At 38.7% G+C, this 25,762-nt stretch overlaps 1 protein-coding gene across 4 annotated transcripts; it reads left to right on the forward strand.

Moving 5' to 3' along the window:
* Positions 1 to 1,952: 1,952 nt before the first annotated feature.
* On the forward strand, positions 1,953 to 25,320 carry LOC144036471 (rap1 GTPase-activating protein 2-like). Of its 4 annotated transcripts, none has more exons than XM_077547160.1 (25): positions 1,953 to 2,265; positions 6,727 to 6,762; positions 13,014 to 13,098; positions 13,235 to 13,270; positions 14,302 to 14,349; positions 14,755 to 14,787; positions 16,221 to 16,454; positions 16,588 to 16,691; positions 17,514 to 17,592; positions 17,687 to 17,740; positions 17,821 to 17,904; positions 18,803 to 18,903; positions 19,725 to 19,854; positions 20,057 to 20,212; positions 20,285 to 20,356; positions 20,599 to 20,685; positions 20,805 to 20,951; positions 21,699 to 21,803; positions 21,893 to 21,984; positions 22,063 to 22,167; positions 22,491 to 22,578; positions 22,844 to 22,910; positions 23,060 to 23,130; positions 23,218 to 23,246; positions 23,981 to 25,320. In XM_077547160.1, exons 1-24 carry the CDS (start codon positions 2,222 to 2,224, stop codon positions 23,224 to 23,226), a joined length of 2,067 nt encoding a protein of 688 aa, XP_077403286.1. In that variant the 5' UTR covers positions 1,953 to 2,221; the 3' UTR covers positions 23,227 to 23,246; positions 23,981 to 25,320. The 4 variants fall into 4 exon arrangements, with proteins under 4 accessions (XP_077403286.1, XP_077403284.1, XP_077403285.1 ...); XM_077547158.1 differs by having other exon boundaries at positions 1,954 to 2,265; positions 23,215 to 23,246; XM_077547159.1 differs by having other exon boundaries at positions 1,954 to 2,265; positions 14,305 to 14,349; positions 23,215 to 23,246.
* The last annotated feature ends 442 nt before the right edge of the window (positions 25,321 to 25,762 follow it).

Genomic DNA, 25,762 nt, shown 5'->3' on the forward strand with positions numbered 1-25,762 from the left:
TATTGTGATGACAGGGGAAAAGGACCAATCACAAACTGAAAATACCGCCCTTCGCACAACAAATATCAGGGAAGGAGTTTATATTACGTATTTTTATTAACGCATTACATAACTCATAACATAAATCTATAATCAATTATAAATATTCCAAAAGTAGAACACATGTTTGATCAATGCGTTGACTGAGAACATATGGACTATATGCCACGGAGGAGGCGGGACTTCTGGTTTCCGGGTTTTCACCCATCAACTTTGTTTCCGTTTCCAGTTTGCGACGTGTGAGCCGCGTCCCAGTACTTGCGCTCCCGCCTTTGTGCACCTCGGTTGCGCGTTGTTGTCGACGGGCGCGAGGCTGCGAGTGTGCGGTGACTGTTTCACTGTCCGAAGCATTTCAGATAGCCGAGACGCCCTCCCGCCAATGAGCGGGAGCGCGCGGTAGGGGGGCGCAGGGGTGGGATGCGACTTTTGGAACGCGGCCAGCACTGGCCGGAAACGGCGCTGAAAACCTGGAAGTCCGGTAGTCCATGGCATCTACCAAATTAGCATAACCTGCCGCTCTACCTATCATAGCTTCAGGCAGTAACAATGACCAATCACTGCGTGGCAAGCCTTTCATTCCACAACAAGAGGTTAGAAAATGATTTTTTCTTTCTTTCTTTTATACATACATATATATATATATATATATATATATATATATATAACATTTTTGTTTCATAAACATTAGTATACAACCCTCTCAAAAATCAAACACACATCCTAATTGAATGATTAGGAATATTCCTAAAACAGCTCACATGTACAATCAATGCTTTGTCTGCTATTAATTCATGTTTAGGATAAAAAGGCCATCCTCCACCAGTCACACTATGTGTTCTGTTTCCATTGTTCTTAAAACCAAAGCCAATGAATGTAAATGTATTCAGCCGCTGGAGGTTTTCCACAGAGAACACAAGCGCAGAATCACCATTCTTTTTTTTCATTTTAATACTGTATGTCATGCATTGCCTCATTGTAGAACATTGGCAGAAGCACAAATGTCATTTGTACTTAGTTCCTGATACTTTAAATCTAAATGATACAGATTGATGTTGGGAAATGCTCTGATTTGGTGACATTTCTCTAAGCCTAACCCCAACAAAATACCATGATATTCAACAATATAAATAGATTATATCAAATCAAAGTCAGTTGTTTTTTTTAAACAATACTTTGCCTGAATCGGTAGTGGTAGCTGTTGCAGACTACTTTAAATGTTGGCTGTTGTGTGGTAGAATGTGATTGGTTAATTCTGAACGCAGCCACAACCAAGGTTGAACTTTATAAGGGGTGTGCACAGTTGTGCAACCACATTTTTTCAGCTCTCATATTGAAGAGATTACGACAAAATAATACATTGAGTTAACAGTTTATTGGTTACTTTAATGGTGGAGAAAGTTTTGAAATCATTTATCTTGGTGTAATTTTTTTTATATCACAAAAACCTGAAATTTCAACATGGAACTGGGTAGACTTTTCATATCCATTGTGCTTTGAATACATCTACGGGCATATTAGGACATTTCAAGAAAGACCACAAAAATTGTGGTGTGTGATTTATATATATATATATATATATATATATATATATATATATATATATATATATATATATATATATATATATATATATATATATATATATATATATATATATATATAAAATGGGGGGGGGGGATAGATTCCATTGCAAAAAGAACATGAATAAGTAAATGTTGTGAATAGTGCACAGGATTACTGTACACTTCTTTACCCGAACCAACCTTATATAAAAAAAAAAAAATGACTTATTCATGTCCGCATGAAAAGTTTTCACAGCATCTCTGCTGCTATTCTGCTTCGTCAGGGCGGGTCGAGAGAGAGGGAATGCTTCCACTTGTCTCTTTGTGTCTCTCCCCTCCTTGCCCTCCTCCCTCCTCCCTCTCTCCTCATCTCTCTCTCTCTCTCTCTCTCTATCTCTCTCTCTCTCTCCAGGCTGCGTGCAGTGAATTGAAGTGAAAGAAAGAAACATTAACGGCGGGAGGAGACTCTGCGGGAGGGGAAAAAAGGAGGTGGTGTGAAGGACGGTGTCTCGCATAGTATTTATAGCCGGCGGGATGAGGAGATAGGACGAGAGGAGGTAGGGAGGGAGCAGCCAGACACAATAAGAGAAGAAGAGGAGGAAGAGGAGGACAAAGAGACGATGCTGAGGAGGAAGAGGAGCGTGTCGTTCGGAGGCTTCGGCTGGTGAGTGGAGCCTTATCGGCCTGTTTGGTTGGTCACTTCTATCACTCATGTGTCAGGGTCTTTGAGTTCATTTCCAGGCTGAGTTGTGCTGCAGTGACATCACTGTGACATCACATCACAACACCAGCATGGCAGCGGCTGCTCTTGGGATGGGTACGCCTCACATGATCCATCCCAATTGTGCATGTGCCTCATTTAAAGTGTTTCATAAACTTGGGCTCAGAAACCAGAATGTGTCCAAGATTAGTTTTTTGGGATAATTTTCTTGGCTAAAGAGCTTTTTGTTTCATGCTTGTTTTGTTCCTTATCATTAATTCATATACAGGGGATTAACTCATTTATTAGGCCACCTGTCATAAAGACAACATCCAGCCTCGTGAAGAGCTCCAATGCGGGCACGTTCGATTTGATTATTTTGAACAGAAATGAAGGATTTAGAAATAAATTATATAGGAAGCCCTTTTCCGTAAGAAAAACAAAATAGGAAAATTGAACATGGCAATTCACATTATTTTACCACATTTTGTATATATAAACACATAATGCTCCCTTTTAGATAGTATATAGCTCAAGATGTTAGTGGACAATTTGATTCTCTCAGTTTACAATTCGAAGTGATATGGTACAGGTGTGATGCAATGAATTTCTTGTTATTTACCATACATACTGTATGAATGAGTCAGTACTGTTAAATGTAGCATTTCCTTCAAAAGATATATCTCTTAAAACAAAAGTCGATTTGATTCGTATCTTTAGCTTCGTTTTTGCTACACCCCTAATATATGTATATAGATGGTGGGGGTTTACTTTGCTTTAAAATAAATACTAAAATGCAGAAACATTAAGCCAATCTCATCCCTTTCACCTCCAAGCTAACAAACAAACGTGTTACATAAACGACCACGAAGACGTTTTAACAAACGTAGGCGGGAACTATTTTCCCGCCAGTTGCAGCGGTGTGCTGCGAATGTCATCCACAGCTGCCTTGTGGGCGACTTTGCATTTACAAATGGAACAAAGTGTAAATATACAGCTTTGAGGAATAATTGGTGTGTTTACTAAAGTGTTCTATTAACAGCTTTACACATGAGGAAAAAAAAGCTGCTGCGGTTAATGAGCAACTTGCGGTGTTCTTTGCGATGAGAATGAAAAAATTTTGATTCACGTTTCTCCAATACAAAGTCCTGCTTTAGGATAGCGCAGAGTGGTTGTTCAAAAGCTAACTGAAGAATGTCACTCAATGAGCTTCCAACAAGGCCGGATTTGGATTTGCACTTGCACCAAATGTTATAATATAATTTAATCTGCACTTATATCCAGCTTCAAAAAAATAGCAACCCTCACAACACTAAACTAGCATTAGCATTAGCTCTGTAAACTAGGCTATGTTAGCCACGGCTGCTGCGTTGTTAGCATGAGCGACTTCTTCGTGAATGGAGTGTTACTGTTAATATAACACTATGTTATTGGTTTGAAGTTGTATTTTTTTTAATTTACTATCAATGAAAAATGAAAAAGAGGTGGTAAACCTAAATGTGGCGTACTGCATCCAGTTTTATGTCTGTTGTGTGCGTTTGTTGCCAGTGCCCGTTATTTACGACAAGGGAAATATCATTGAGAGGATAGTAATAGCATAATTTTCTTTTTATTTAGTCTTGAATTAATTTATGTTGTTTTGTGGATAAAAATACCTTTTTTAATTTTTGTTTTTGGTGGGAATAGATACTTGATATTTGTCACAAGCTGCTTGTGTTCTCAGAGCGTCAGCAAAACTGTGAAACCGCAGAAATATACTCTTTCTATTACATAATTTAAACATGGAACCAATGGTTGTTTTACATAGACAAGGTCTATCAATAAATATTTTAAAGCCTTGCTTAAAAACACACTTTTACCCACAACACTGAAATCAAGGAATGCAAATAGTGACAAGAATAATACAACTAAAAATACATGCTTGTTTTAATATCTTGGCTGAATCTAATCATGAGCTAACAAGTAAAGACAAAAATATAATTGCAGTCCAAAATTGTCTGCCAAGTTGGAAAAGAAGGAATCAATGTCCTAAATACTGCATAAATGAGGTTAAAAAAAACTCCAATAACAAAGCAAAATTCTTACTAGTGTACAGCTGCTTCAGTGTCACTTAACTACTTTTCAGAAAACAAACAGCAGAGTGTGGAAACTGTTACGCAAGCCTTCAAACAGACCTCCTTTGCTTCTACACCTCCTTCTGCCCATGCCACCTTATCGCTTTCTCCGCATATGTACTTTTCCCTCCATCATTTTCTCCTCACTATGAAAATGCCAAGCAGTTTCCTCTCCGTGCGCCTCGTCCCTTACACTTTGGCAGAGGTAATAGTTGCATTATTGAATAATGCAGGAGCGGCTTCGGGGAAACTGCTCACACGAAATAGTCCATTTGCAACAGCAGTTCAGCTCAATTTTACATTTTTCTACAACACTTTTTATATTTTAAATCTCTGGGCAAGTCAGATTGTGAACATGTAGTCAGTGGAAAGTGTTGTACATTTTTTGCTATGCAGTGGAATGCAAATAATTACGGTTAAGCATTTTCATAGAAAAAAAAAAGAGGTTTATATCTCTAATGATCATGAAGCATTATTTCGAAATGAACTGTAATTAAAAGCAATAAAACTAAAAGGCCCTTGAGATGGAGCCTAGAATCTGAGTTTGCAAAAGAGGCAGCATACACCCTGGACTGGTCGCCAGGAAATCGCAGGGCCAAAGTGTTTGTGTCTTGTCAATGTGAAACTAAAGTGTTAATGTGTACGGCCAAGTTAAACATCCAACACCCAAAACAGTTTCTGGGATTTTGACACTCTGTGGAAACATGTAGAATGTCACGCACATTTTTTTTTTTTTTTTTTTTTAGTTCTGTAAGAAGTCCACTTCAATCTCAGTCAGGTTCTGTAGTCCCAAGGTGAATATATATGTTTCCAGCAAGCCACTTAAAGTGATGAAGCTTCTTTTTTTTGAACAACAATAACATTTGTCCTCAGGCCACCTCAGCCCACCTCATTGCAAACTCTCACACAACCACAACAACTGTACGTACAAAACCTGTGAGTGAAATGTCGCTTAACGAAACAAAAACGCTGTGAATCGTCACCAAAATTTACATGCACACCTCAAATCATTTCCACTTAAACCTCTGGAGACATCAAAACAATTACATCAGTGTTTTGGATTTTATGGGCATCAAGACAGCTGCGCTCATACGTTTACATATCCATATGTAAACTTACAAGCACAACTGTATAACTTAATAAATGAGTGAATGGATGAATTTATTCATGCATTCAATTAAATTCACATTAGGTTCATTTAAATAATATACTGCAACCGACAATTCATTTATTTATTTTTTTGAGGTACAAGCAATTGTTCAGGATTCAAGATTGTGCTGCATGGTGGCAGTGAACTCAACTCACTTGACAAAAAGCAGCAGTTTGCCAGAGAGGGAACAATTCTTCAAAACTGAGGCTTCAAGCTGTTTAATGCCACATTCAGGTGAAATTTACTCTCAGGCTAAACATAGAAAGCAAAGAGAATTACAAGTGCGTGTTTAAAACAAATACATAACTTTGTATTGAAGTTCGCTAGCTTAATGCTAACACATATTAGGAAACACCATTGAACAAATAGCATTTTTGTTGGTTTGTTAAAATCATTTATACTTTGGATATTTGAACCCAAACAATGGAGCAACAAATGTAGACAGAAAATGTAACAATGCAGTTGTCATAGGCTTACAACCTAGGTCTATACTTTATTCTTTGTGGAAAAATTACTAAAATTAGCTAGCTAGCTAGTCAATTGCGCTAGCTAGATTTCTACAGGCTGCTTACAAAGGTTAATAAAAATGCGGGGAGCCTCATGAAGCTTTAAAATACATGTAAATAATGATAAAATAAATATATAGTTGCTACTTTGAGGATTTTCATCTGGCGTGGGGGATTCTGGAGGGACTACTGGAAGATATTCGCATGTAGATTTATATTTGTATTGTTTGTAAAGACAGTTAATTCCCCCTTCACCTTGTCACTCTTTTGGCTACGATTGTGTCATATTTTAAGAGCAAATGTGTGAATATGAAAATGAACCTAATCATAAATGCATTGGAAGAAAGAACAGACATTTTTATATGACTTTCTTCTCCAGTTGTTTTGTTGTTGGTGTTGTTTTTTCTTGCTCGCTTTTAACCTCTACATTGCGATGTGATTTAACAGGCATCACTTTAATAAATAGTGCATTTTATTGCCGTGCGCCTCCGCAATCGCACCTCTCCTCCACTCTGCTGCTAAGGTTAATCGAGTATGTGTGGACGTTAATATGTCCTTCACACCTCGGACTTGTCTTAACGCACATCCCCTTTGCACCTCCATCCGAGTGTCTGAGTGCAATTAACCTTAACTGCATGTCTCCTTCTCTCCGCAGGATTGACAAGTCTTCCGTCAGCGCCCTGAGAGCTCGGTGAGTGACATGTTATCTAAGAAGAAATACTATAAACACAACATACATTAGAGTCATGTACCCATAAAAAATAATTTGCAGCAATAAAATACATCTGCTGGCAGGCAGAGAGGTAGGCAGGCATCACCTGTACCTTTTATTTCAGCTCCTTGCAATTCTGCCTCCAAACATATGGGGGCAGTGTGTATTTTCTTCTGGACTCATTTCACTGGACTTAGGAAGGTTTCAAGTTTTCATAAGGCACACCCGGTGAGCTCACATGGTTTGATTGTTTTATATGTGGAACCTATAGAAGTATTTTTCACTCAAAAATGTTAATGCTAATTATGACTGCACTACCTGATTAGCATAGGTTAGAACTTGGGAAATGAACCACCGCCATTCGAGCGGGATGAGAACCGATTAATAATGAAAGTTTTTAGCTTGAAAAATTGTTGAAATAAAAGGGATGAACCATCATGTTCCATGGAAAAGATACCCACAAAAATGAAAAATATAATTATTAATAATATTGAATGAATAAAAAAATGCAAATAGATGACTCTGCAGATGCCTAACGGCTTGCGTGTGACAGAACACAGCAGCAAACATGTAAACTCAACACCCTGGTACTTAAAAATGGTCTAGATACCACCCCGAGGAATTTAAGAAAAAAATCACCCTCCAAAACAAATTTCCTTTAGCATCATATAATTTTGTGGGCCAGTCGATAAGCAGACGCACAAAAAAATAATCTCAAAACACATTCTCAAAAGAACACATGGCATTTTGGTCAAATCGTTAATTTTCAGGTCCTTTTCAAAGGCCCTTCAAAAATTGTGTCCTTCTTGGCCGACAAGTTGTTTTCACACAAATACAGTATTTGCGTAAACCGAAGGCCCTCTTTAGTGCAGAACAACAAGTGATTTGATGAAATGTGACCTAGATGATAAGGTGTTGTGAAAAAATGCCAGAGGGAGGAAGGGAAGATAAACTAAGCCAGATAGATGGTCGGTCACCTTCATACATTTATGACCATCATGAAGAAAACAAGCATTTGATCCAGCCCGGAAAAAAAATTGGACAAATTTTTTTGGGGAGGAATGTTTTGAAATGTCATTATTAGGGATGGGTTTTTAAAAAAAATCTAATAATCAATATTAAATTGATTTTCCTTTTCAAACCCGATATCAATTCATAAAACCATGAATCAATTATTTTATATATAATTTTTTTCCAATAAATTCTTTAAAAAATTAAATAATTTTAAAGGCCATTTTTTTACCATCTTACTGTTCTCTTAACATTTACTGTTCACATGAATTTAAAAGTATTTTCTTACGTTTATGAAAGACTTATTAGACTGGCTTATTGCACTTTAAGACAATCAGAATCTTTTTAATTTATAGTTACAATTATGGAATTAGATTATGAAAATATTTTGTCTAACACAAACATGTGTTACTTTCATTAATGAACTAAATCATTTGACCCGTTTCTACCTCTGCAAACTTTACGTTAGAATTTCATATTTCTGTAGTTTTTATCATGTCCTTGACATTTAAGAAAAAATGTATGTGTCATAAGTAATCGATATCGGATTAAATTGAAGTGAATCGAATTGAATTGGGAAAAATCTAGATTGAATCAAACTGAACTCTTGTTAACCGAAATCGAATCGATGGAAGAAATTAAAATTGATACCCAGCCCTCATATGTAATATATCATTGTATTTGTCTTATGTCGTAACGTTTTAATGTGGTTTTTTTTTTCGTAAACTGCCAATTTTTGCTGATTCGAAACAAGCGATGAATCAATCGGTTGGCCCGAGTAATAAAAATCATTGCGTCATATTTTCTGCAGGTTTGAAGAGTTATTTGTTTTCATGCGAGCACATTAGATTTTTTTTAAACCACTCTCAGCTTGTAAATGATCGATGTGATGTCATAAATTGTAACCAGTCACTTAGAGAAAGCAATAGAGAGAGTAGGAGAGAGCGAGAGTGAGAGAGCGAGACAGAGAGAGAGAGACAGGCTGCATCTCATCAGAGTGGGATGCTCAGTTACCGACGGCAACGGAACAATGCTGCATGACCACTGGTGAGTCTGGCATTAGTCCTTATCTCCCATCTGTGCGTGAGTGTTTTCAAGCTTCAAGCAACACAAATTAGTTCATGTTTAAATGCTTTCAGATTAATTTTTTTGTAAATGTGTGTGTGCGGGTGCAAGAGTGTGTGCTAAAAACATTAGAAGCACCCATCACTTATATCTTGCATCATCTTTATGCCTGGCACATCAAAATGACATTTCATCATCCTGCTACCGCAATGTATGAGACTCTTAAGATAAAACGTCAAAACTTGAGTGTGTGTTTGTGTGTGTGTGTGTTGCTAAAGGGCAGACCGCCTGAACCAAAGCCTGCTCAACTACAAAGCAGTGCACTTTCTCCCTGCTGCTATTGTTATTTTGGATTTGGATGTCGTTCTTGTGTTCTTCTTCATGTTGTCGTTGAATGAAATAAATCATTTTGCACCCGATGAGAACAATCAACATCCCGAAAGATAAACAGCAAAGGCATGTCTGTGAAAGACGCCCCTGCAGGTGGAGCAGATTTACTATGCGTTTGTGTGTGTGTACGTGCGCATGTGTGTATGTGGCTGTGCTCCAAAAGTGACATAAGTCTGCGTGCACGTGTGCATGCACATGTGATGCTAATTTAGGGAGAAAAAAACATTGGGCATAAAACATAATTTTTATTGTTGCAGTTAAAATTTATTGGAATGGTTTATCACTATATGCACCTATCCTTGAATGTATAAGCGATTACGTACTACAACATCGTATCATGTAATAGTGCTGATATTTCATCCTGCCGTTTTATTACTAAAAATGTCACGTTTGCACGTTTGGCTGTGAGTCTGTTGGCATGATGAGACCCTCAGGTACAATGTACATCTCATGGATGCCAGAAGAGCTGACTTCATGTGTGTGTGTGTGTGTGTGTGTGTGTGTGTGTGTGTGTGTGAGTGTAATTAAACCATCAATTGTTCATTTGAAAAATTGTTTATTACCATTGATAAATAATGCAAACATTTTTTTTAAAAGCAACATGTTGACAATTTGGATCTCTTAGTGCAAACACAACAGTAACCTTTTATTTGAACGATTTAAAAAAAAAAATCAATAATCATGTACATTTTAAAATGGCCCTTCACCATTTCTGTCTGTAGATGTAAAAAGCAAGATTACAATGAATAATCTTCCACAAAAACTATCTTGAAATACTTGCTGTTTTCATTCTTCTTCTTTAAAATTGACAGGCAAAAATAACAATGTGACGCCATCTAGTGGCCGACTATAGAATTACACACAAAATAAACGGGAAGCAGAACCAAATGGAGTTATTATAACCATTAAGAAAAAACAAAAAACACTGAAATAGCAGGTACGTGTGAATGTGAGTGTGAAGTGAATGGTTGTATGCTGCCCTGTGATTGGCTGATGAATAGACAGCCCCGCCTCTTGACCTAAGTTAGCTGAGCTCACTCACGTATTACAAAATGTTTTGTGGTGTCAGTCCTGCACATGTTTTTGTTTATGATATTGCAAAAAAAAAAGAAAAAAAGTCATGATCTACACTAAGTGGCTTACGGGAACATTTTGACATCACGTTAACGAACATGACAGGATCAGATGTGACACGCAGCTGTCCACAGAGTCAATGAGAGATGACTTGAAGATAAATCCAGTCGTCATATGTATAACACTACAGATAGATAGTCAACAATTCTAAAACAAATAGAATGACACTTTGTGTATTTCAAACAACCGTACAAAAGTCCACTTTTGCTTAATGCTAACAAACAAACAGGAAAAATCGGCCCATTTTGGGGGGTTGGGAATGTCCATCCATTTTCTTAACGATTTATGCCTCACAAGGGTGGCGGGGGTGCTGTTCCAATGTAAATATTTTTTTCTTATGTTGTAATGTGTTAATGTGTTTAAAAAAAAGATTTTATTATTAGCCTATTAATTGTTCATGCCCAACTGAGCACCCACTTTAATGGCTGCGTTAATGAACATTAACTTTGTAGAGGCATAATTGCCGATGCAGGTCTTGTAGTGGATCTCATGTACCTAATGAAATGGCTGCATGGCGTGTGAGTGACACAAAGAGCATCCCAAACTCAAGTGTCACTATTGCCAAGCCCTAACTGTCAAAACAAATACCAACCTGTCCTTTCTGTTACACAACGTACACACACACACGCACCCACACACCACGTGTGACCTTTTCTCTCTCAGTAGGTCTCATGTCTCCGCGGTCTCCTTCTGGTGACCTTTTCGTTTGTTCATCTCCTCTTTTTTTTTTTTTAAGTCGCCTTACATGACCAAATTTAGTCTGTCTTTGTCTTTTTGTTTTTCCAGCAAAAATCTAAACACAATGTCAGATTTGATTTTTTGTGACATCTTTTGTCTTTTTAATTTTTTTCCCACTGTACTTCATTTGCATTGTGTTCTTTGTCTGAACCCTCTCAAGGCGGGTGACCTCTATGTTGCCTGGCCACCAGCTGTGCCACTTTGTCATTTTCCTGTATGTTTTCAATGTAGGGTTGGAGTGAAGGAGGGTTCGGCTTTTAAAGTTGAGTCACAATTTATGACGGTGATAAAACTTCATTAAAAAACTGTCAGAATATGCAACCTCAAGTCGTTTTCTTCTTCGTCTTCTTCCTCTGTGGGGTTTATGGTCAACTGTATCTAGTGAGCAAACCAGCTCAATGGTGCATTACTGCCACCAACTGGTATTGTGCTTCCACTGCAAGGAAACCAATGTCAATTGATGGTGGCGGGATGTTGTAAAGTTTTCTTGCGCCATCTTGTGGTGGGGGTCTAAAGTATTTTACTCATATCCCAAGACAAAAAAAATGGCCAAGGAAGACTTGTATCTCCGAAATACATCAGTGGGGGGCGGGCACTTGTATCTCAAGGCAGCACTATACAATAAACCTCTAAACCTTCGTGACCTGACCGCCATACATAGAGCATTTATTTCCACAAATACGTTTTTTTTGTCGCGTAGAATCCAATCTTTTCTTTTTCCTAGAGAAAAATAAGCAGTGAACAGATTTGATCGATCGCACGAGTCAAATGAATGACCCAGAAAAAAAAAGTTTGTAATCCCGGGGAAGCGCAATAAGGCAGGGGTCCGACCTCACACAGCCTGAGGAAATGGATGGTCCTTCTGGATGCTTGGAGGAGTTGATTACACTGTGTGTGTGTGTGTGTGTGTGTGTGCGTACGTGTGTGTGTGTGTGTGTGCGCGGGTTTATATGACATCATGGGGATCATTTTCAGGGTTTTTACGATCATTGTGGGGACCACGTGTCCCGTTAGTTCAGACCTCTTTTTGAGAGTCAAGGTTTGGTTTTAGAGTTTAGGCTTGAATTGGGTTATGGTTGAGGTTAGGGTAAGGAATGGGGGTAGGCAATAATTTTTTACGGTTGGGGTTAGGGGAAGAGGCTAGGAAATGCATCATGCCAATGAGATGTCCCCACTATACATGTAAACCCAACATGTGTGTGTGTGTGTGTGTGTGTGTGTGTGCGCACACGCTATGAAGTCATCCCCAGTTGCCTCTCTGGAGGCTCTGGGCAGATTGAAGCTCTATCTTTAGAGACACACTCATCGCTCCACTGTGACAAGTGTAACGTTGATGTGTGACGTTGGGATAAATCAGGAGAGATCAGGACGCACACGCTCACACAACACAATGCAAAAGTCGATTGTGTTCCTCCTCTTGCGGGTCGTGTATTTGAGTGGACTTTTGAGATTGTTCCGATCACTTGGGCGTCCTTAGTCCTAGTTTGACTAACTTGTAAATAGACAATTCATATTTCCTGTTTACATCATGTTTTGGACACATTTCTATCTTTTCAGTTCAAATGTGTTAATTCATGTAACATAAATTTATTTGAAATGATTAATGGGCTAAGAGGGGTGTAGTCTTTTTTTTTTTTTGCCATACTAGAATAAATTGTAATTTTGCATCCACTTCAGTACGTGGCAGTAGCACTCTCACTGTCAAAGTGTCTGCAAGGAGTATTAGCTCCTCTGCAGACTGGCGTACTTGCCGCAATTTCATAGACAAATGATACCATTTGTAGTCACGGCGCAAAATTTTTTTTTTCCTCCTGGGGGGCGTAGCAAACAATAATTGAGAAGCAGTGGGCTAACCTAAGCTAACCTAACGAAGCTGTTGATGTTTGTTCCAGTAAACAGGAGCTCCAGGCCGCCTCCAATGGCGCTGACGCAGACTGCCCCCCCTCACCTCCCCGCACGGCACCCCCCACCACCAAGGTAAAACGTTCCCTTATGTCCCATAATTACAAATATACCCCCCACCAAAACATGCATCAGCATCAGTTACCATGGCAACTGGCCCCAGGTGACCATCTAATGACAACAATATCGATCCCGTTGTGTGTGTCCGCAGTCGGCCCACTTCTTTGACATGATGGACAAGATGGAGGTAAGTGGCGGAATCACGTGGCACGTGACGCGATTGCCCGGCTTTTTGTTACGAAGCAGAATTTGTGAAGCGAAAACACCTATCGAATATAAAATCTGCAGGTCGATATGCAATAATCTGCACCCATATGTTGGTCATTAGTCAGGAATTCACAAACAGTTAAAAAAAAAGAAGAATTTTTTTCTATTTTGTGTTTTGCTGAAAACTCGAAATAAGAATTGGGAACAAGGAAGTATGTTGAAATGAGAGAAATGCTTTTGTATTTCGGAGAGGAACTAAGTTTAGCTAGGGTTGTCAGTGGAAATTAGGAGAGGCTTTGTTGCATGTGCATGTTCAAATGCATTTTTTTTTCTAAATCACATCTTTAAGCCATTTAAGGGTAATATTGTAAAATCAAATTAAAATGATGTCCAAGTGTTTTGGGATCACAGTTTGTGGTATATTTAGAATATACTATACTAAACTCTACTATAATATACCATACTACTACTACTACTATATAAAGGGGCTCAATTACTTTTTTTTTGCTTTTCTTGTGTGGCATTTTCATATCAAGGAGCTATGTTAAATAGTTTTACATATATAGGCAATTACAAACATTTCGTGGGAGGCGGAGGCATTTTTTTGCTATTGTAGCATCTTTTCAAGTGAATAGTATCATTAAAAGTAAAAGTAGCACTTTGCCACCATCTTGCCTACATTTTTCCCATCGCATGAGTGAAATCTTGTGCACCATCTAGTGGTCTGGAGTCCCCATTGCACCACACTTCAATCATATTGCTCTCATCGGGCTTTTTTTTTAATGTCTCAATATATTAATTTATTTGGGTCTTTGGCTAACCAACAGCACCTCACACTTGTTCTACTGGATGAATTGGTCTCCCTTTGTTGTTGAGTACATAGTCTAACAAGGTCAACAACAACAAAACTTGTCAGTTTTTATTTTTAAACCCTCATTAGCTCACAATTGTGATCAGAAAGCAACGGCCTGCAGTGAGGTTTGCCTAAAAAAGCTGTCGTCTGTGATGCAGCAGGTTCCGGAAGCTGCTGAGATGAAAGCCGTCCCTCCGAGGCAGAAGGCACGTCAGTCAGTCAGTCAGTCAGTCAGTCTGTCAGTCTGTGTGTCCTCAAGTCCGTCGCCATTTTTTCATTATCCCATTTGTCGCCAATTTCGTCTTAAGTGTCATCAACACTGGGATAGTTTGTGTGTTTTTTAGGACGAGAGATAAACAACGTGTTTCATCCTACGTCTCATATCATCACGTGACTTTTCAGACAGTCAGACACAATTTGAGCCACTAAGAACTAGAGTCTCATTTTTGTTTGTTCAAAAACTGTATCCAGGAGTTCTCATTGAGATATGAATCCACCAAATATTTAAATAACAAAAATGGAGTTAGCTGTAGGAGTTGGCTGTAGTTCTCAGTGGCTCATTTTTGTGGACCATTAAATGTAACATCTCTCTCGCTCTCTCTTTCAAACAGGATGACTACATCCCGTATCCAAGGATTGAGGCGGTAAGACCCTCTCTCATCAACATCATTATAGACCAGGGATGTGCAAACTTTTCCTGCGAGTTCCGATAACAGTCATCAGTATCAGTGCATCGGGCATTGGTACTCGACTCTTTTGATCGTTTTACAATCAGGAACCGGAAATACAGGTCTTTCTTTAAAATCATCTGCCATTGTTTTTTATGGAGGGATTTTACGTATCAAAAGTACTAGTGGTATGGGCACTGGTTTTGGTATCGGTGACGACTCAAGAGATGAGTACGCTGACTAGTATTGGCCTGAAAAAAGTAGTATCAAACATCCCTAATATATATGTATAGAATTGTATTATTCACAATAAATCAATTAAGCAAGGGTTTAATGGCCCAAATGAATACAAATAAATGTGAAACCACACACTCAAAAGTAACCCAATTATGGATAAAAAAATGGACCGATCCAACTTTATGGGTCAATTTGACCCAACTTTCTGGGTTGTTTTATACAAAATGACCCAATTTTTTGGACCCAAGTAAAGGATCTGACTAATATTTTTGAGTTGTTTTACACTTAAAGGCCCATTTCTTGACTCAAAGTTGGGTTATTTTTTACCCTACTGTTTTTAGAGTCCACATTTTAATTAACCAATTATTGGGGCAAGAAACGGCTCAATGTTATTAGACTCTTGATAATGTAGTGGCATACTTTGCTGAAAATCTGGTCCATTATTATTTTTATCTCTGTTATAGACAAATGACTTTTGTAACATACCGTAACTCACTGAGATGTATGTGCATGCTCGCACGTGCACGTGTGTGTGTGTTGTTTTTGTTACATAGTGGGGCCAACATTCCGGGATTTCACAGAGTTGTGGGGCCCACCCGTCCATGTGGGGCCATTTTGCTGGGCCCCACAAGTTTAGACCTCTTTTTGAGGGTCAAGACTTGGTTTTAGAGTTTAGGTTTGAATTGGGTTATGGTTAAGGTTAGGGTAAGAAATAGGGGTAGGTAATCATTTTTGATGGTTAGGGTTAGAGGAAGGGGCTAGGAAATGCATTATGTCAATGAGATGGCCCCACTAGACATGTAAACCCGTGTGTGTGTGTGTGTGTGTGTGTGTGTGTGTGTGTGTGTGTGTGCTTTTGTCTTCTACATTGTGGGGCCCATACACACGTGTTTTTCCAGGTTTAACTACCATTGTGGGGACCGATTTGAAATTGTGGGGACATTTTGGTGGTCTCCACAAGTTCAGACATCTTTTTGAGGGTCAAGACTTGGTTTTAGAGTTTAGGTTTGAATTGGGTTATGGTTGAGGTTAGGGTAAGGAATGGGGGTAGGCAATAATTTTTGATGGTTGGGGTTAGGGGAAGTGGCTAGGAAATGCATTATGTCAATGAGATGTCCCCACGATGATACAAAGACAAATGTGTGTGTGTGTGTGTGCGTGTGTGTGTGCAGGTGTTAGAGAAAGGAGGCCCATACCCGCAGGTCATCCTTCCCCAGTTTGGAGGTTACTGGATCGAGGCCCCTGAGGACCCTCCCCCGCCTGCACCTCCTCCCGCCACCCAGGAAGCCAGCGAGGATGAAGAGCGAGGAGGAGGAGGAGAGGCCCCGGATAGTGCAGACTGCGGATATCGCCTGGAGGAGACCAATGAGGCCGCACGCGCGTATAGGAAGCACTTCTTGGGCAGGGTGAGATGCAGCATTAGATGTATGATGCTATAAATAGATAGCGACATGGTCAGCAGTTGTGAAAAGCTGACAACTTGTAAACATTCACATTTCCTGTACATTTACATATAATATCGCTCATTCTCTTTTACAGGAACATTTAAACTTCTCTTGCCTGTCCAGCAGTGTAGGAAATGTGTTGTTGTCTGTAAGGCATGAAGAGGAGAATCAGCAGGAACACCTCCACGTCATCATCAGGTACACCCACAAATCAATTAATGGTCTTTATTGAGTGTACATTGAACACTGTCTAGCCCACTGTCGTAAGTCTTTCGCCACGTCACGCTGACCTCTTTGCCGTATCAGGATCCATGTCATGTTGTTAGTCTCACTTTAGTTGTTTTGTCATGTTTAGCTTCATGTTTTGTTTGTTCAGTTTATTTTGTATTTTGAAGTTATTTTTTTTTGATTAGAAATTAAAACCTCTTTTTGGACTGCACCCCTGCCTCCTTGCTCTGCCTTCCCGCATCTGGGTCCTAAAGCCCCCATCTTACTGACAGATCGACAACAAGATGGCCAACAGAAGTTCAGATGTGACATGCAAGGAAGGAAATGAATGTATATATATAAATGTATATTCCTTCTATTCCTTTCCTACAAACATATTTCATCAGTTGCTCAAATGCACGTTATCCACCTTAGTGGACATGTCACCAACTCTTTGAAAAAAATGTAGGTGTTTTTTTTTTCATGCCTAAAGAGTACTAAAAACACTTGAGAAAATAATAAAATAATCCTGATGTAGGTTATCATAATTTGTCCATGAAAGGGCTAGTCAAGACTCTAAAGTATTGAGACCTTACATAGACCATCACACTGACTGAAACCTCCAATCTCTGCTCAACAACATCCCAAATATTTTTGAAGGGCCCGAGGTTAGGATGTTCAGCTCCTCAGGAAAACGAATGAATGAATTAATCCATAAAAAAAGTACTTTTGTCAATAGAATGTATATGAGTTCATCATATGTGACTTAACAGTGACTAGCAAGTGCATGATTGTGCTTTTCTGCACTTTTAGGTCCAGAGTGAAGACAATCTATCAGCGACTTTCAGTGACGGAGCTGCCTGACATACCAAGTGTACAAGAGCTGGCTAAGGTACGCGCACACACACAAACACACGAATAGTGTGTGTTGCTTTTCTTTGTTATTCACTTGTGCCACTTGTGTGTGTGTTTTTTTTATCCTGCAGCTGCTGTGCGACGACGCAGCTGCTCTCCGTTTCAGTCCAGTCCTCTACCCGAAGGTGACGCTTGACCAACACTATTAGTTATTGATTGGCAGGACTGACTGTTTATTCTTTTCGTATTGTCCGCGTCTCACAAGGCGTCTCAGCTAATTGTCAACTACGACGAACATGAGGTCAACAGCACGTTCAAGTTTGGAGTCATTTTCCAACGCTTTGGACAGGTAAAAACATGCAGTACTTCACATTAAATTCTAGGAATAGACCGATATGTTTTTTTTTTTTAATTATTAGTAGGTAAGGAGACCGATAATCGATATTTCAAGCCAATATTCATTTGCACTAAAAGAGAAAATATTAGCGTCAAAATTATATAAAAAAGCAAAGTCTTTTTCTTTTCATTTCAAATATATAAAGAATTGACAGTTTTGTTTAAATAGTATAACAACATTTTTAAGGAGCTTCCAGGGTCATCAAGCCTGTGTTAAGCTAAATTAAAAAGTAAGCAAGTAAATAGTTCCCTTAACTTATCTACGGTAAATAGTCTCCAAAATTTGAACATAATTTATTTAATAAAATAAAATAAATATAAAACAAGTAAGGAGTTCCCAGTATCAGCATCATTTTTATAAAGTGGAAATTTAAATAAATCCATAAATTATCTCACTGCTCCACTAATGCATGTGAATGTAGCGAATTTGCGGTTTTCGTCGGGGATCATAAAAGGTTTCAGAAGATCTTCGCAGACATTAAAAAATGGTCTGAATATGTTCAAAATGTCTTTGCGACAAATAAAAACTGTCAGTGAACAAATTCTGATAAAAACCCTAAATTTGCTACGTTCGCAAGCATTCACCGCTCAGTGAGATACCACCTTTATCGGCCTTCATATTCGTAAAAAGGCCAATGCCAATATTTGACAAAATGCCAAATATCAGAACCGATAATCAGCCAGGCCGATAACCAGTCTAACCTATTAAAATCCATTCATGCACTCGGCACACATTGCTCCTCTCACTCTGACTTGGATTTCTCATGAAATCCCACCTTCCTGCAGTCTGAGCGTCCCACGACGAACTGATAAATAGCGAATAAGTAAAAGCTTGTGCATATGTTTGTCAGGTGTCGGAGGAGGAGCTGTTCAGGAACAACGAGGAAACGCCGGCGTTCCAAGAGTTCCTGCAGCTGCTGGGCGACACTGTGGAGCTGCAGGACTTTAAAGGGTCAGTTGAGAACTCATCTTCTACTATTTAATGCAGAGTGTAATCAGCACAGGCTGGCTTACACGTGCGTATAAATTCATCAACATGACTGTTTAGAAAAAAAACTCCTCCCTTCTCATGCAATGGACTATTCCATCTTGAAAGGGGTCTTTCACTTTTGATTATAGCTCAGCCTAGCTGCCCAATCATAGCCATAGAAATTAAATATGGGGGTATTTTCTAAATTATTATGTAAATTAGCTTCACTGTTAGGCAACAATGGGGCGGAAGTGCAGGAAGTTTTTGTTTCTAGACAAAACCTGAGAAATAGGCAGATTACAAAAGTTGAACTTGATTATTTAACTCATTCACTCCCAGCTATTTTCGCTGAAGCAATCCTCTTCGCGCCTGGCTCTTTTACTGGATTTTGACTGATTTTGCAAAGCCCACAGAATATTGTGTTCTATTGCTATAAAAACATGGACCTACCAGAAGAAAGATTAGAGTCTCTTCTTTCATCAGGGAAAAAAAGTATATTTCTATCTGTTTCCATTTTGCAGCAATTAGCATTAGAATATATATAAGTTTCATCATTATTCACAAATCTGCTTAGAACTGTGGGTAAATCAGCTTTTTTTCAACATCGCCCTGGTTCATCTCTTCCACTCTGCTGCTACCAGCTGGCTGTTTTTGTAATAACTACAATTTCTCCAACCATTCTCTGCAGTTGAGAGGCTGCAGCAAAGCCTTCTGTATGGTCTAGCAAAAAAACAACAACATAAAAAACATATAACTACGTCTTTGGGACACTTAAAAAAAATGACAGACTGCTCCTGTCGCAGGTTTCGGGGGGGTCTGGATGTGTCCCATGGCCAGACTGGTTCTCAGTCCGTGTACACGGTCCACAGAGAGCAGGAAGTCATGTTCCACGTCTCCACCAAGCTGCCCTTCACTGAGGGAGACACCCAGCAGGTAGACATCCTAACAACTGACGTTCGCAGGCAAACATCATCGCAACTGTGCATGTCAAAGTTCAGGTCTTTCGTACATTTTAGCCAAACAAGTTCCAAGTCCTAAAATTGGTCACTTGACTGCTGAGTCAAGCCGAGTCACGTGACTGGAGTCCCCCACCTCCTCAGCTTAGTGTAGTTGACTGCGTTTTATCCGCCTTTAGCTCCAGAGGAAGCGTCACATAGGGAACGACATCGTAGCCATGGTGTTCCAGGAGGAGGCCACCCCGTTCGTGCCAGACATGATCGCCTCCAACTTTTTACACGCCTTTGTCCTGGTGCAGGTGGAGGATCCATGCTCAGAGAACACCAGCTACAAGGTACTGCTGAGTTCCAATCGGCATCGTGGGTGCTCGAGCCATGTCATCAAATTTAATGTATGTGATTGGCAGGTGTCTGTGACAGCACGAGAGGATGTGCCGCCATTTGGCCCGCCTCTTCCAAATCCAGCTGTTTTCAAGAAGGTGAGAATATGTCATCATGGTTTATAGTGGTTTTAGATGTTACTTGTTTGCAAACTGTGAGGCAAACAAGGAAACATATGCAGTGTACTTGGTACTTCCAAATTCCTAAACATTGCATGTTGTCAAGTCATCCTGGATAGGATCCAACCCACCTGAGAACCTAATGAGGACAATCCAAATAGAAATTGGACCGATGGGCGTTTGGATCACTTTTATTGCTAACAGATTGGCTGTCATTCAAGGGCCCAGAGTTTCGGGAGTTTCTCCTCACTAAGCTCATCAACGCAGAGCTGGCCTGTTACAAGAGCATCCGCTTCGCTCGACTGGAGGTAATCCTGCCTTTGAAAAATGAATAATTAAACCAATAGGGTCAGTTTCTTGAATCTGTGGTGTTCCACAGGGCTCTGTTCTAGAGCCTTATCTTATATTTGGTGTTTTGTTTGCTAAGGAGCGGACCCGGGTCGCCCTGTTGGACACCCTCCACGACGAGCTACAGAGACGCTCCCAGAGAATGCTGGGATTGACGTCTACTCTAGATGAGGAGGCACGGGCTGAAAACGGACACGCCCATGGAGGTCTTCTGGAATCCATCAAGGTAACTCGAAAGCCTGGATTTGTTACCTATTCATCTTTTAACAATACAGTAAATTTGTAACGTGGTATGTGCTCCAATAGTTATGGCGGACCACCTGCCAAAATTAAAAATAAATGAATGAATAAATAAATAACCATAATTATCAATAAATAAAAGTAAAACTTAATACAAAAATTTTAAATGAGATTCAAAAAATATAAATTAATATACATTTATTTTAATAGTGAATATAATGTATTCATTTGATAGTGAAAATGCATGTTAATTAATCTATTGTTATTTATTGAATCATTTTTTTATATTTTTTGTATTTATTTTTACTTTTATTTATTAATTTATGTTTTCATCATTTTCACTATAAAAATAAATGTATTTATTGTATATTTATTTTTGTATTTTTACTTTTCTTTCTTTATTCATGGTTATATATATATATATATATATATATATATATATATATATATAAAATATTATGTTGTTTTTATTTCCATTTATATTCATTTTTATTTTTTTATTTACTTTATTAATTATATTTTTTTAATATACGTTTTTATTTTCACTTGTATTCATTTATTATTTTTTTTATTTGGGCAGTTTTGGTCCTCCATAATAGTAGCCTATCCTATCCTATAGTCTCTGGCTTTATTGAAGCTATGATCATATTTTCATTTGAAAAAATCTTGCAGCATATCATCAAATGTCAAATGTCATGGAGCATGTGAGATCTTTCACGTCTGTCTGTTTCAGAGGGCCATGCGAGGGCGAAGCGTCTCCATGGAGACAATGTCAAGGGGTGGTGGGGGGATGCCCACCAGTTTGAGTGGCGGGGGGTTGGCGCATATCAGTGCTGAGGTGAGCAAAAGACCAACTTTCTGCAGTGCTTTCTTGATTTGATGCTTGAATAATAATTCATAATTGTGTTTACTACATTTATTTTGCAGTGTAATGTCAAATCTCCAGTGAAACGACGATCGGGTCTCTTCCCTCGATTGTTGAGTATTGATAGCCAAACCGACAAGCACAGCCAGAGAAGGTAACCGCCGACTTTCAAAGCGTTTTCATAAAAAAGCCAACAAAAATGTATTTTCTGTGTAAACTTTGGTTGGATCAGTTTCCTCGGTGACCAGAGGAGCTTCGATGGTTGCCAGCCAATGTTGGAGGTGAAGTCAGAACTGCCGTCCAATCCCAGCTCTCCAGAGGTGGGGCAACGAGACAGGTGTGTGTGTGTGTGTGTGTGTGTGTGTTTGAGTGGCCCCTTTCCAATACCAATTCCCAGCATTTCTTTTCATAATTTAAGAGTAAGTGTTTTTTTTGTGCCTTTTGTCAAAATACACAAAGCATCAAAAATGAAATAACCTGAATTCAATGAAAATCAAACGTCTGAATTAAGCTGTGTCCAAAGCAAGCACCAGTTTAGACAACATTCACGGAAGCAGCACTTCAATCACAACAAGCCATAGACAAGGCGGTCCCCCATAATTTGCCAGCCATCTGTTTCCGTGATTATTTTCACAGATTTTTCTTCTCCTTAATTCACAGAATTTGCATGAAGAAGGATAGCAGTAAAATTTCCAGATCCACTTCCAGCACGTGCAGCTTCAGCCTCCCCGCAGACGACACTCACCTGGTGAGACACACATAGTAAAAAGGGGCAATTTTCCCCTCCTGCCGACATGTTCCTTTTAAGACTTTTAAGACGAACACAATTCAGTAGCCATCACAAAGAATAAATGGAGTGAGTGATACAAAAAAAAGAAAAACACCAAGCCGCTGGGGCTTCTTAAATAATCAAAGTGATTATGTATCCCCTCTGCTCCAGTCTGAATAGAAGACATTGACTTTGAATACACAAAGGAAGCAAACAATTTGGATTTTCTCTTCTGTGTCTGCAGCTTGCTCATTCTGTCACAGAAGAGGGTCAAGGTTCAAGTCTGCTCACCGTCTGTCGCAGCCCAACAGGTTGACAGCTTGACAAACTAACAAGATTTTCTGCTTTGTCTCTCGTTTATTGTACATCCTTGCATTTCATCTCTTACAACGATTTTATATTTTTTTCTGTTTACGTCTGGCTGTGCTCTTCTTTTTTTGGTCTTTTCGTCACCTTTCAGAATTGAAAAACAAGCATTCGCCGCGATCCAACCTCAAGTTTCGTTTTGACAAGCTGAGCCACTCCGCCGCGGTAAGTCTGACTTTTGTGGTCATCTACTGCTCGCTTGGGTTGTTTTTTTTGTTAAAAATAGCACCTCCTTATCTACTCTGCTAGCAGGGACACTAGACTGGAAGAACAAGGAAAAGGTATGTGTTCAATTGATAAGTTAGCCAATCTTTTTATCTTTTAAAACTAGGGGTGTCAGACGATTAAAGTTTTTAATCGTAATTAATCACATGACTTCGATAGTTCACTCACGATTAATCGGAAATTTTATATCTGTTCTAAAAATACACAATAAAAATATTTTAAGTTTTCATTCTCTTGTCAACAAAAAAGTGAAAAAAAGGTAAACTAATAGAAATATGGCTGCATATTTTAGTCATCGATACAGTCATTTCATAATAATTCATAAAATTTAGCTAAATTAAAAAGATGCACTGTAGTGTAAGAAACCAGCGTGATGCTGACTTGTATTGGTCATTTTTCTACTAGATGGCATAAATTAATTTGTAAGACAGCTCAGTGCATTTTTCTTTTCATATTAAGAGCTGTCTAATCTTTAACATGAAGTAACTTGTGAAATTCTGCACATTTTTTAAATTGTAAAATACAAATTGGCCCCAGTCTCCACAAATACAGTATATGCATTATTTATTAATTTAATTATTTATTAAATAAATTTATTACTGATAAATTTTGACGTGGACGTGACTTTCCAAGTAAAGGGTGGCCATTAATAATCGCATGTTAAAAAAAATTGTGACGTTAAAGAAAATTTTAATTAACGCACTCATTTTGACACCCCTACTCAAAACAAATCCAGACATTTTTTTCCCCTTGTGATTAATTATGGATTATGGATTTGCTCAAATGTTAGAACTTGGAGCGGGTTCATTTGCCAGAACCACAGCCGTGGCCACTGACGAGGGCGACGACACAGCGGCTTCAATCATTCCCAACTGGTCTCTCCATCACTTCTTTGATTCCGCCCCATGAGAATGGCGAATGTGCCAGTTAAGCGGGAATAACCCCAATGATGTCACAGCGCCTCCACTGGCTTGGAGGCGAGTAACTATTTGCCAAGGGGAAAGACTCACGCAAGGACACCATCCAACTGAGTTCTGGAGAATTTGTTGCCAAGATGAGCTAATTCCATCATTCTGCTCTTCTTTTCTCGTTCCTATCTGTTTTTCAAATGTATTGTACAACAATCCCCAAATACTGCAGTTATCAGCACCTTACAATCTGATTTGATCAGTTGAAGTGAAAAGTCTGTTGTAACACTTGAATCGACTGTAGCAGTAAAACTGCTATAGATGGACTAAGTCAATTGCGTGATCAGGGATAGAACCGAATGAGGGTGTACACTGAAATATGTATTTTTGTGTGGAATATAATTGACTCAAAATGACATGCAGCACTTTCCCTTGCAATAATATTGCATATTTGTATCATTCATAAAGGAAATGTAATTCCTGGAGCAAGACTTGTAATCACAAATTTGAACAACATTTTTTTTTTACAGCTACCCTGAGTTGCAGTGAACATGTGCTCTTTATTTTAAATCAGCTTGTTTGACGCTTTGTGCAAAAAAAATACAAGTTGAACTGCAATTTCAAGCAACAACCAAAAGGTTAATAGAAAATGATGTTACACTACAAAAACAAGTGCTTCTTTGCCCTGCAGGTGTATAACCAGGGGTCCTCGAACTTTGTGGGTCCACAGCATGAGAGCAAGAAAAACTGCACACATACAAGGGTCAGAGTCACATTGGAGCACCTAATTATAATAATAACGATAATAATAATGCATAATTGGCCTAAATGAAGGTAGGTAGGGGTCCATACGACATAAATAATAATTTATTACAAAATACTTTGTGGGTTACCCCAGTTTGAAAACCACTGGTCTAAACATCAACAATGTACAAAAGTCTACTGTTTTTGCACTTAAAGCACAATATGTCCCTAATAAATGTATTATGTTCCTGCATCCTCCGCCCATGCATTTGTGCGTATCGAGAGGATGATCAAATGTAGCATGTTTGTTTCTGTCCCGTGTCCTTTCATCCAGATTGAGATTGTAATCATTTGTGTGTTTCTTTCAATAACAATGTACATGTTGATTTACATGAATCCAAAATGCACTGTACAGGAGTAAAATGTAAAGTAGCTACACTTCAAGGCAACAAAAGTCAATAAAGTTCCATTAAAAATACGTTTTTGTTGTGACATTCAATGGCAATTAATACAATAGGATAGGCTATTAATTGTAAGATTGTGACGTTTATATTTGAACGATAATTTGAGGAAAGTGCGGATCAAACTGTTACCCGTTTGCATAAATCAGTAATCAAGTCACTCACGTTAAAAAACAAACAAACTTGGTGAACCCTGAGATCAAGATCAATATTCACTGTATCTAATTACCCCACCCACCATACTTCCTCACTAATTATGCTCATTGTTAAATGTATTATGTGAACAGAATGCTACAGATGTGTTTTGCTATTCCAAATTGGCTGAAAAACGTTTTGTTCTGACCAACCGATCAGAAGATGGAAAACCAGGGATGACGTCAAATGTAAACTGACTGATAATACTCAACTCAGCTTTATTTATAAAATACTTTAAAACAATCATTGCTGCATGAAAAGTAC

This window comes from Vanacampus margaritifer, chromosome 16, assembly GCF_051991255.1.
Source record: "Vanacampus margaritifer isolate UIUO_Vmar chromosome 16, RoL_Vmar_1.0, whole genome shotgun sequence".
Lineage (NCBI taxonomy): Eukaryota > Metazoa > Chordata > Actinopteri > Syngnathiformes > Syngnathidae > Vanacampus > Vanacampus margaritifer.

Coding starts and splice junctions, on each gene's coding strand:
- LOC144036471 (XM_077547158.1), top strand. CDS start 2,222: ATGCTGAGGAGGAAGAGGAGCGTGTCGTTCGGAGGCTTCGGCTG. Junction 20,952..21,698: donor GTCTTCTGGAATCCATCAAG/GTAACTCGAAAG, acceptor TGTCTGTTTCAG/AGGGCCATGCGAGGGCGAAG. Junction 22,911..23,059: donor CGTCTGTCGCAGCCCAACAG/GTTGACAGCTTG, acceptor GTCACCTTTCAG/AATTGAAAAACAAGCATTCG.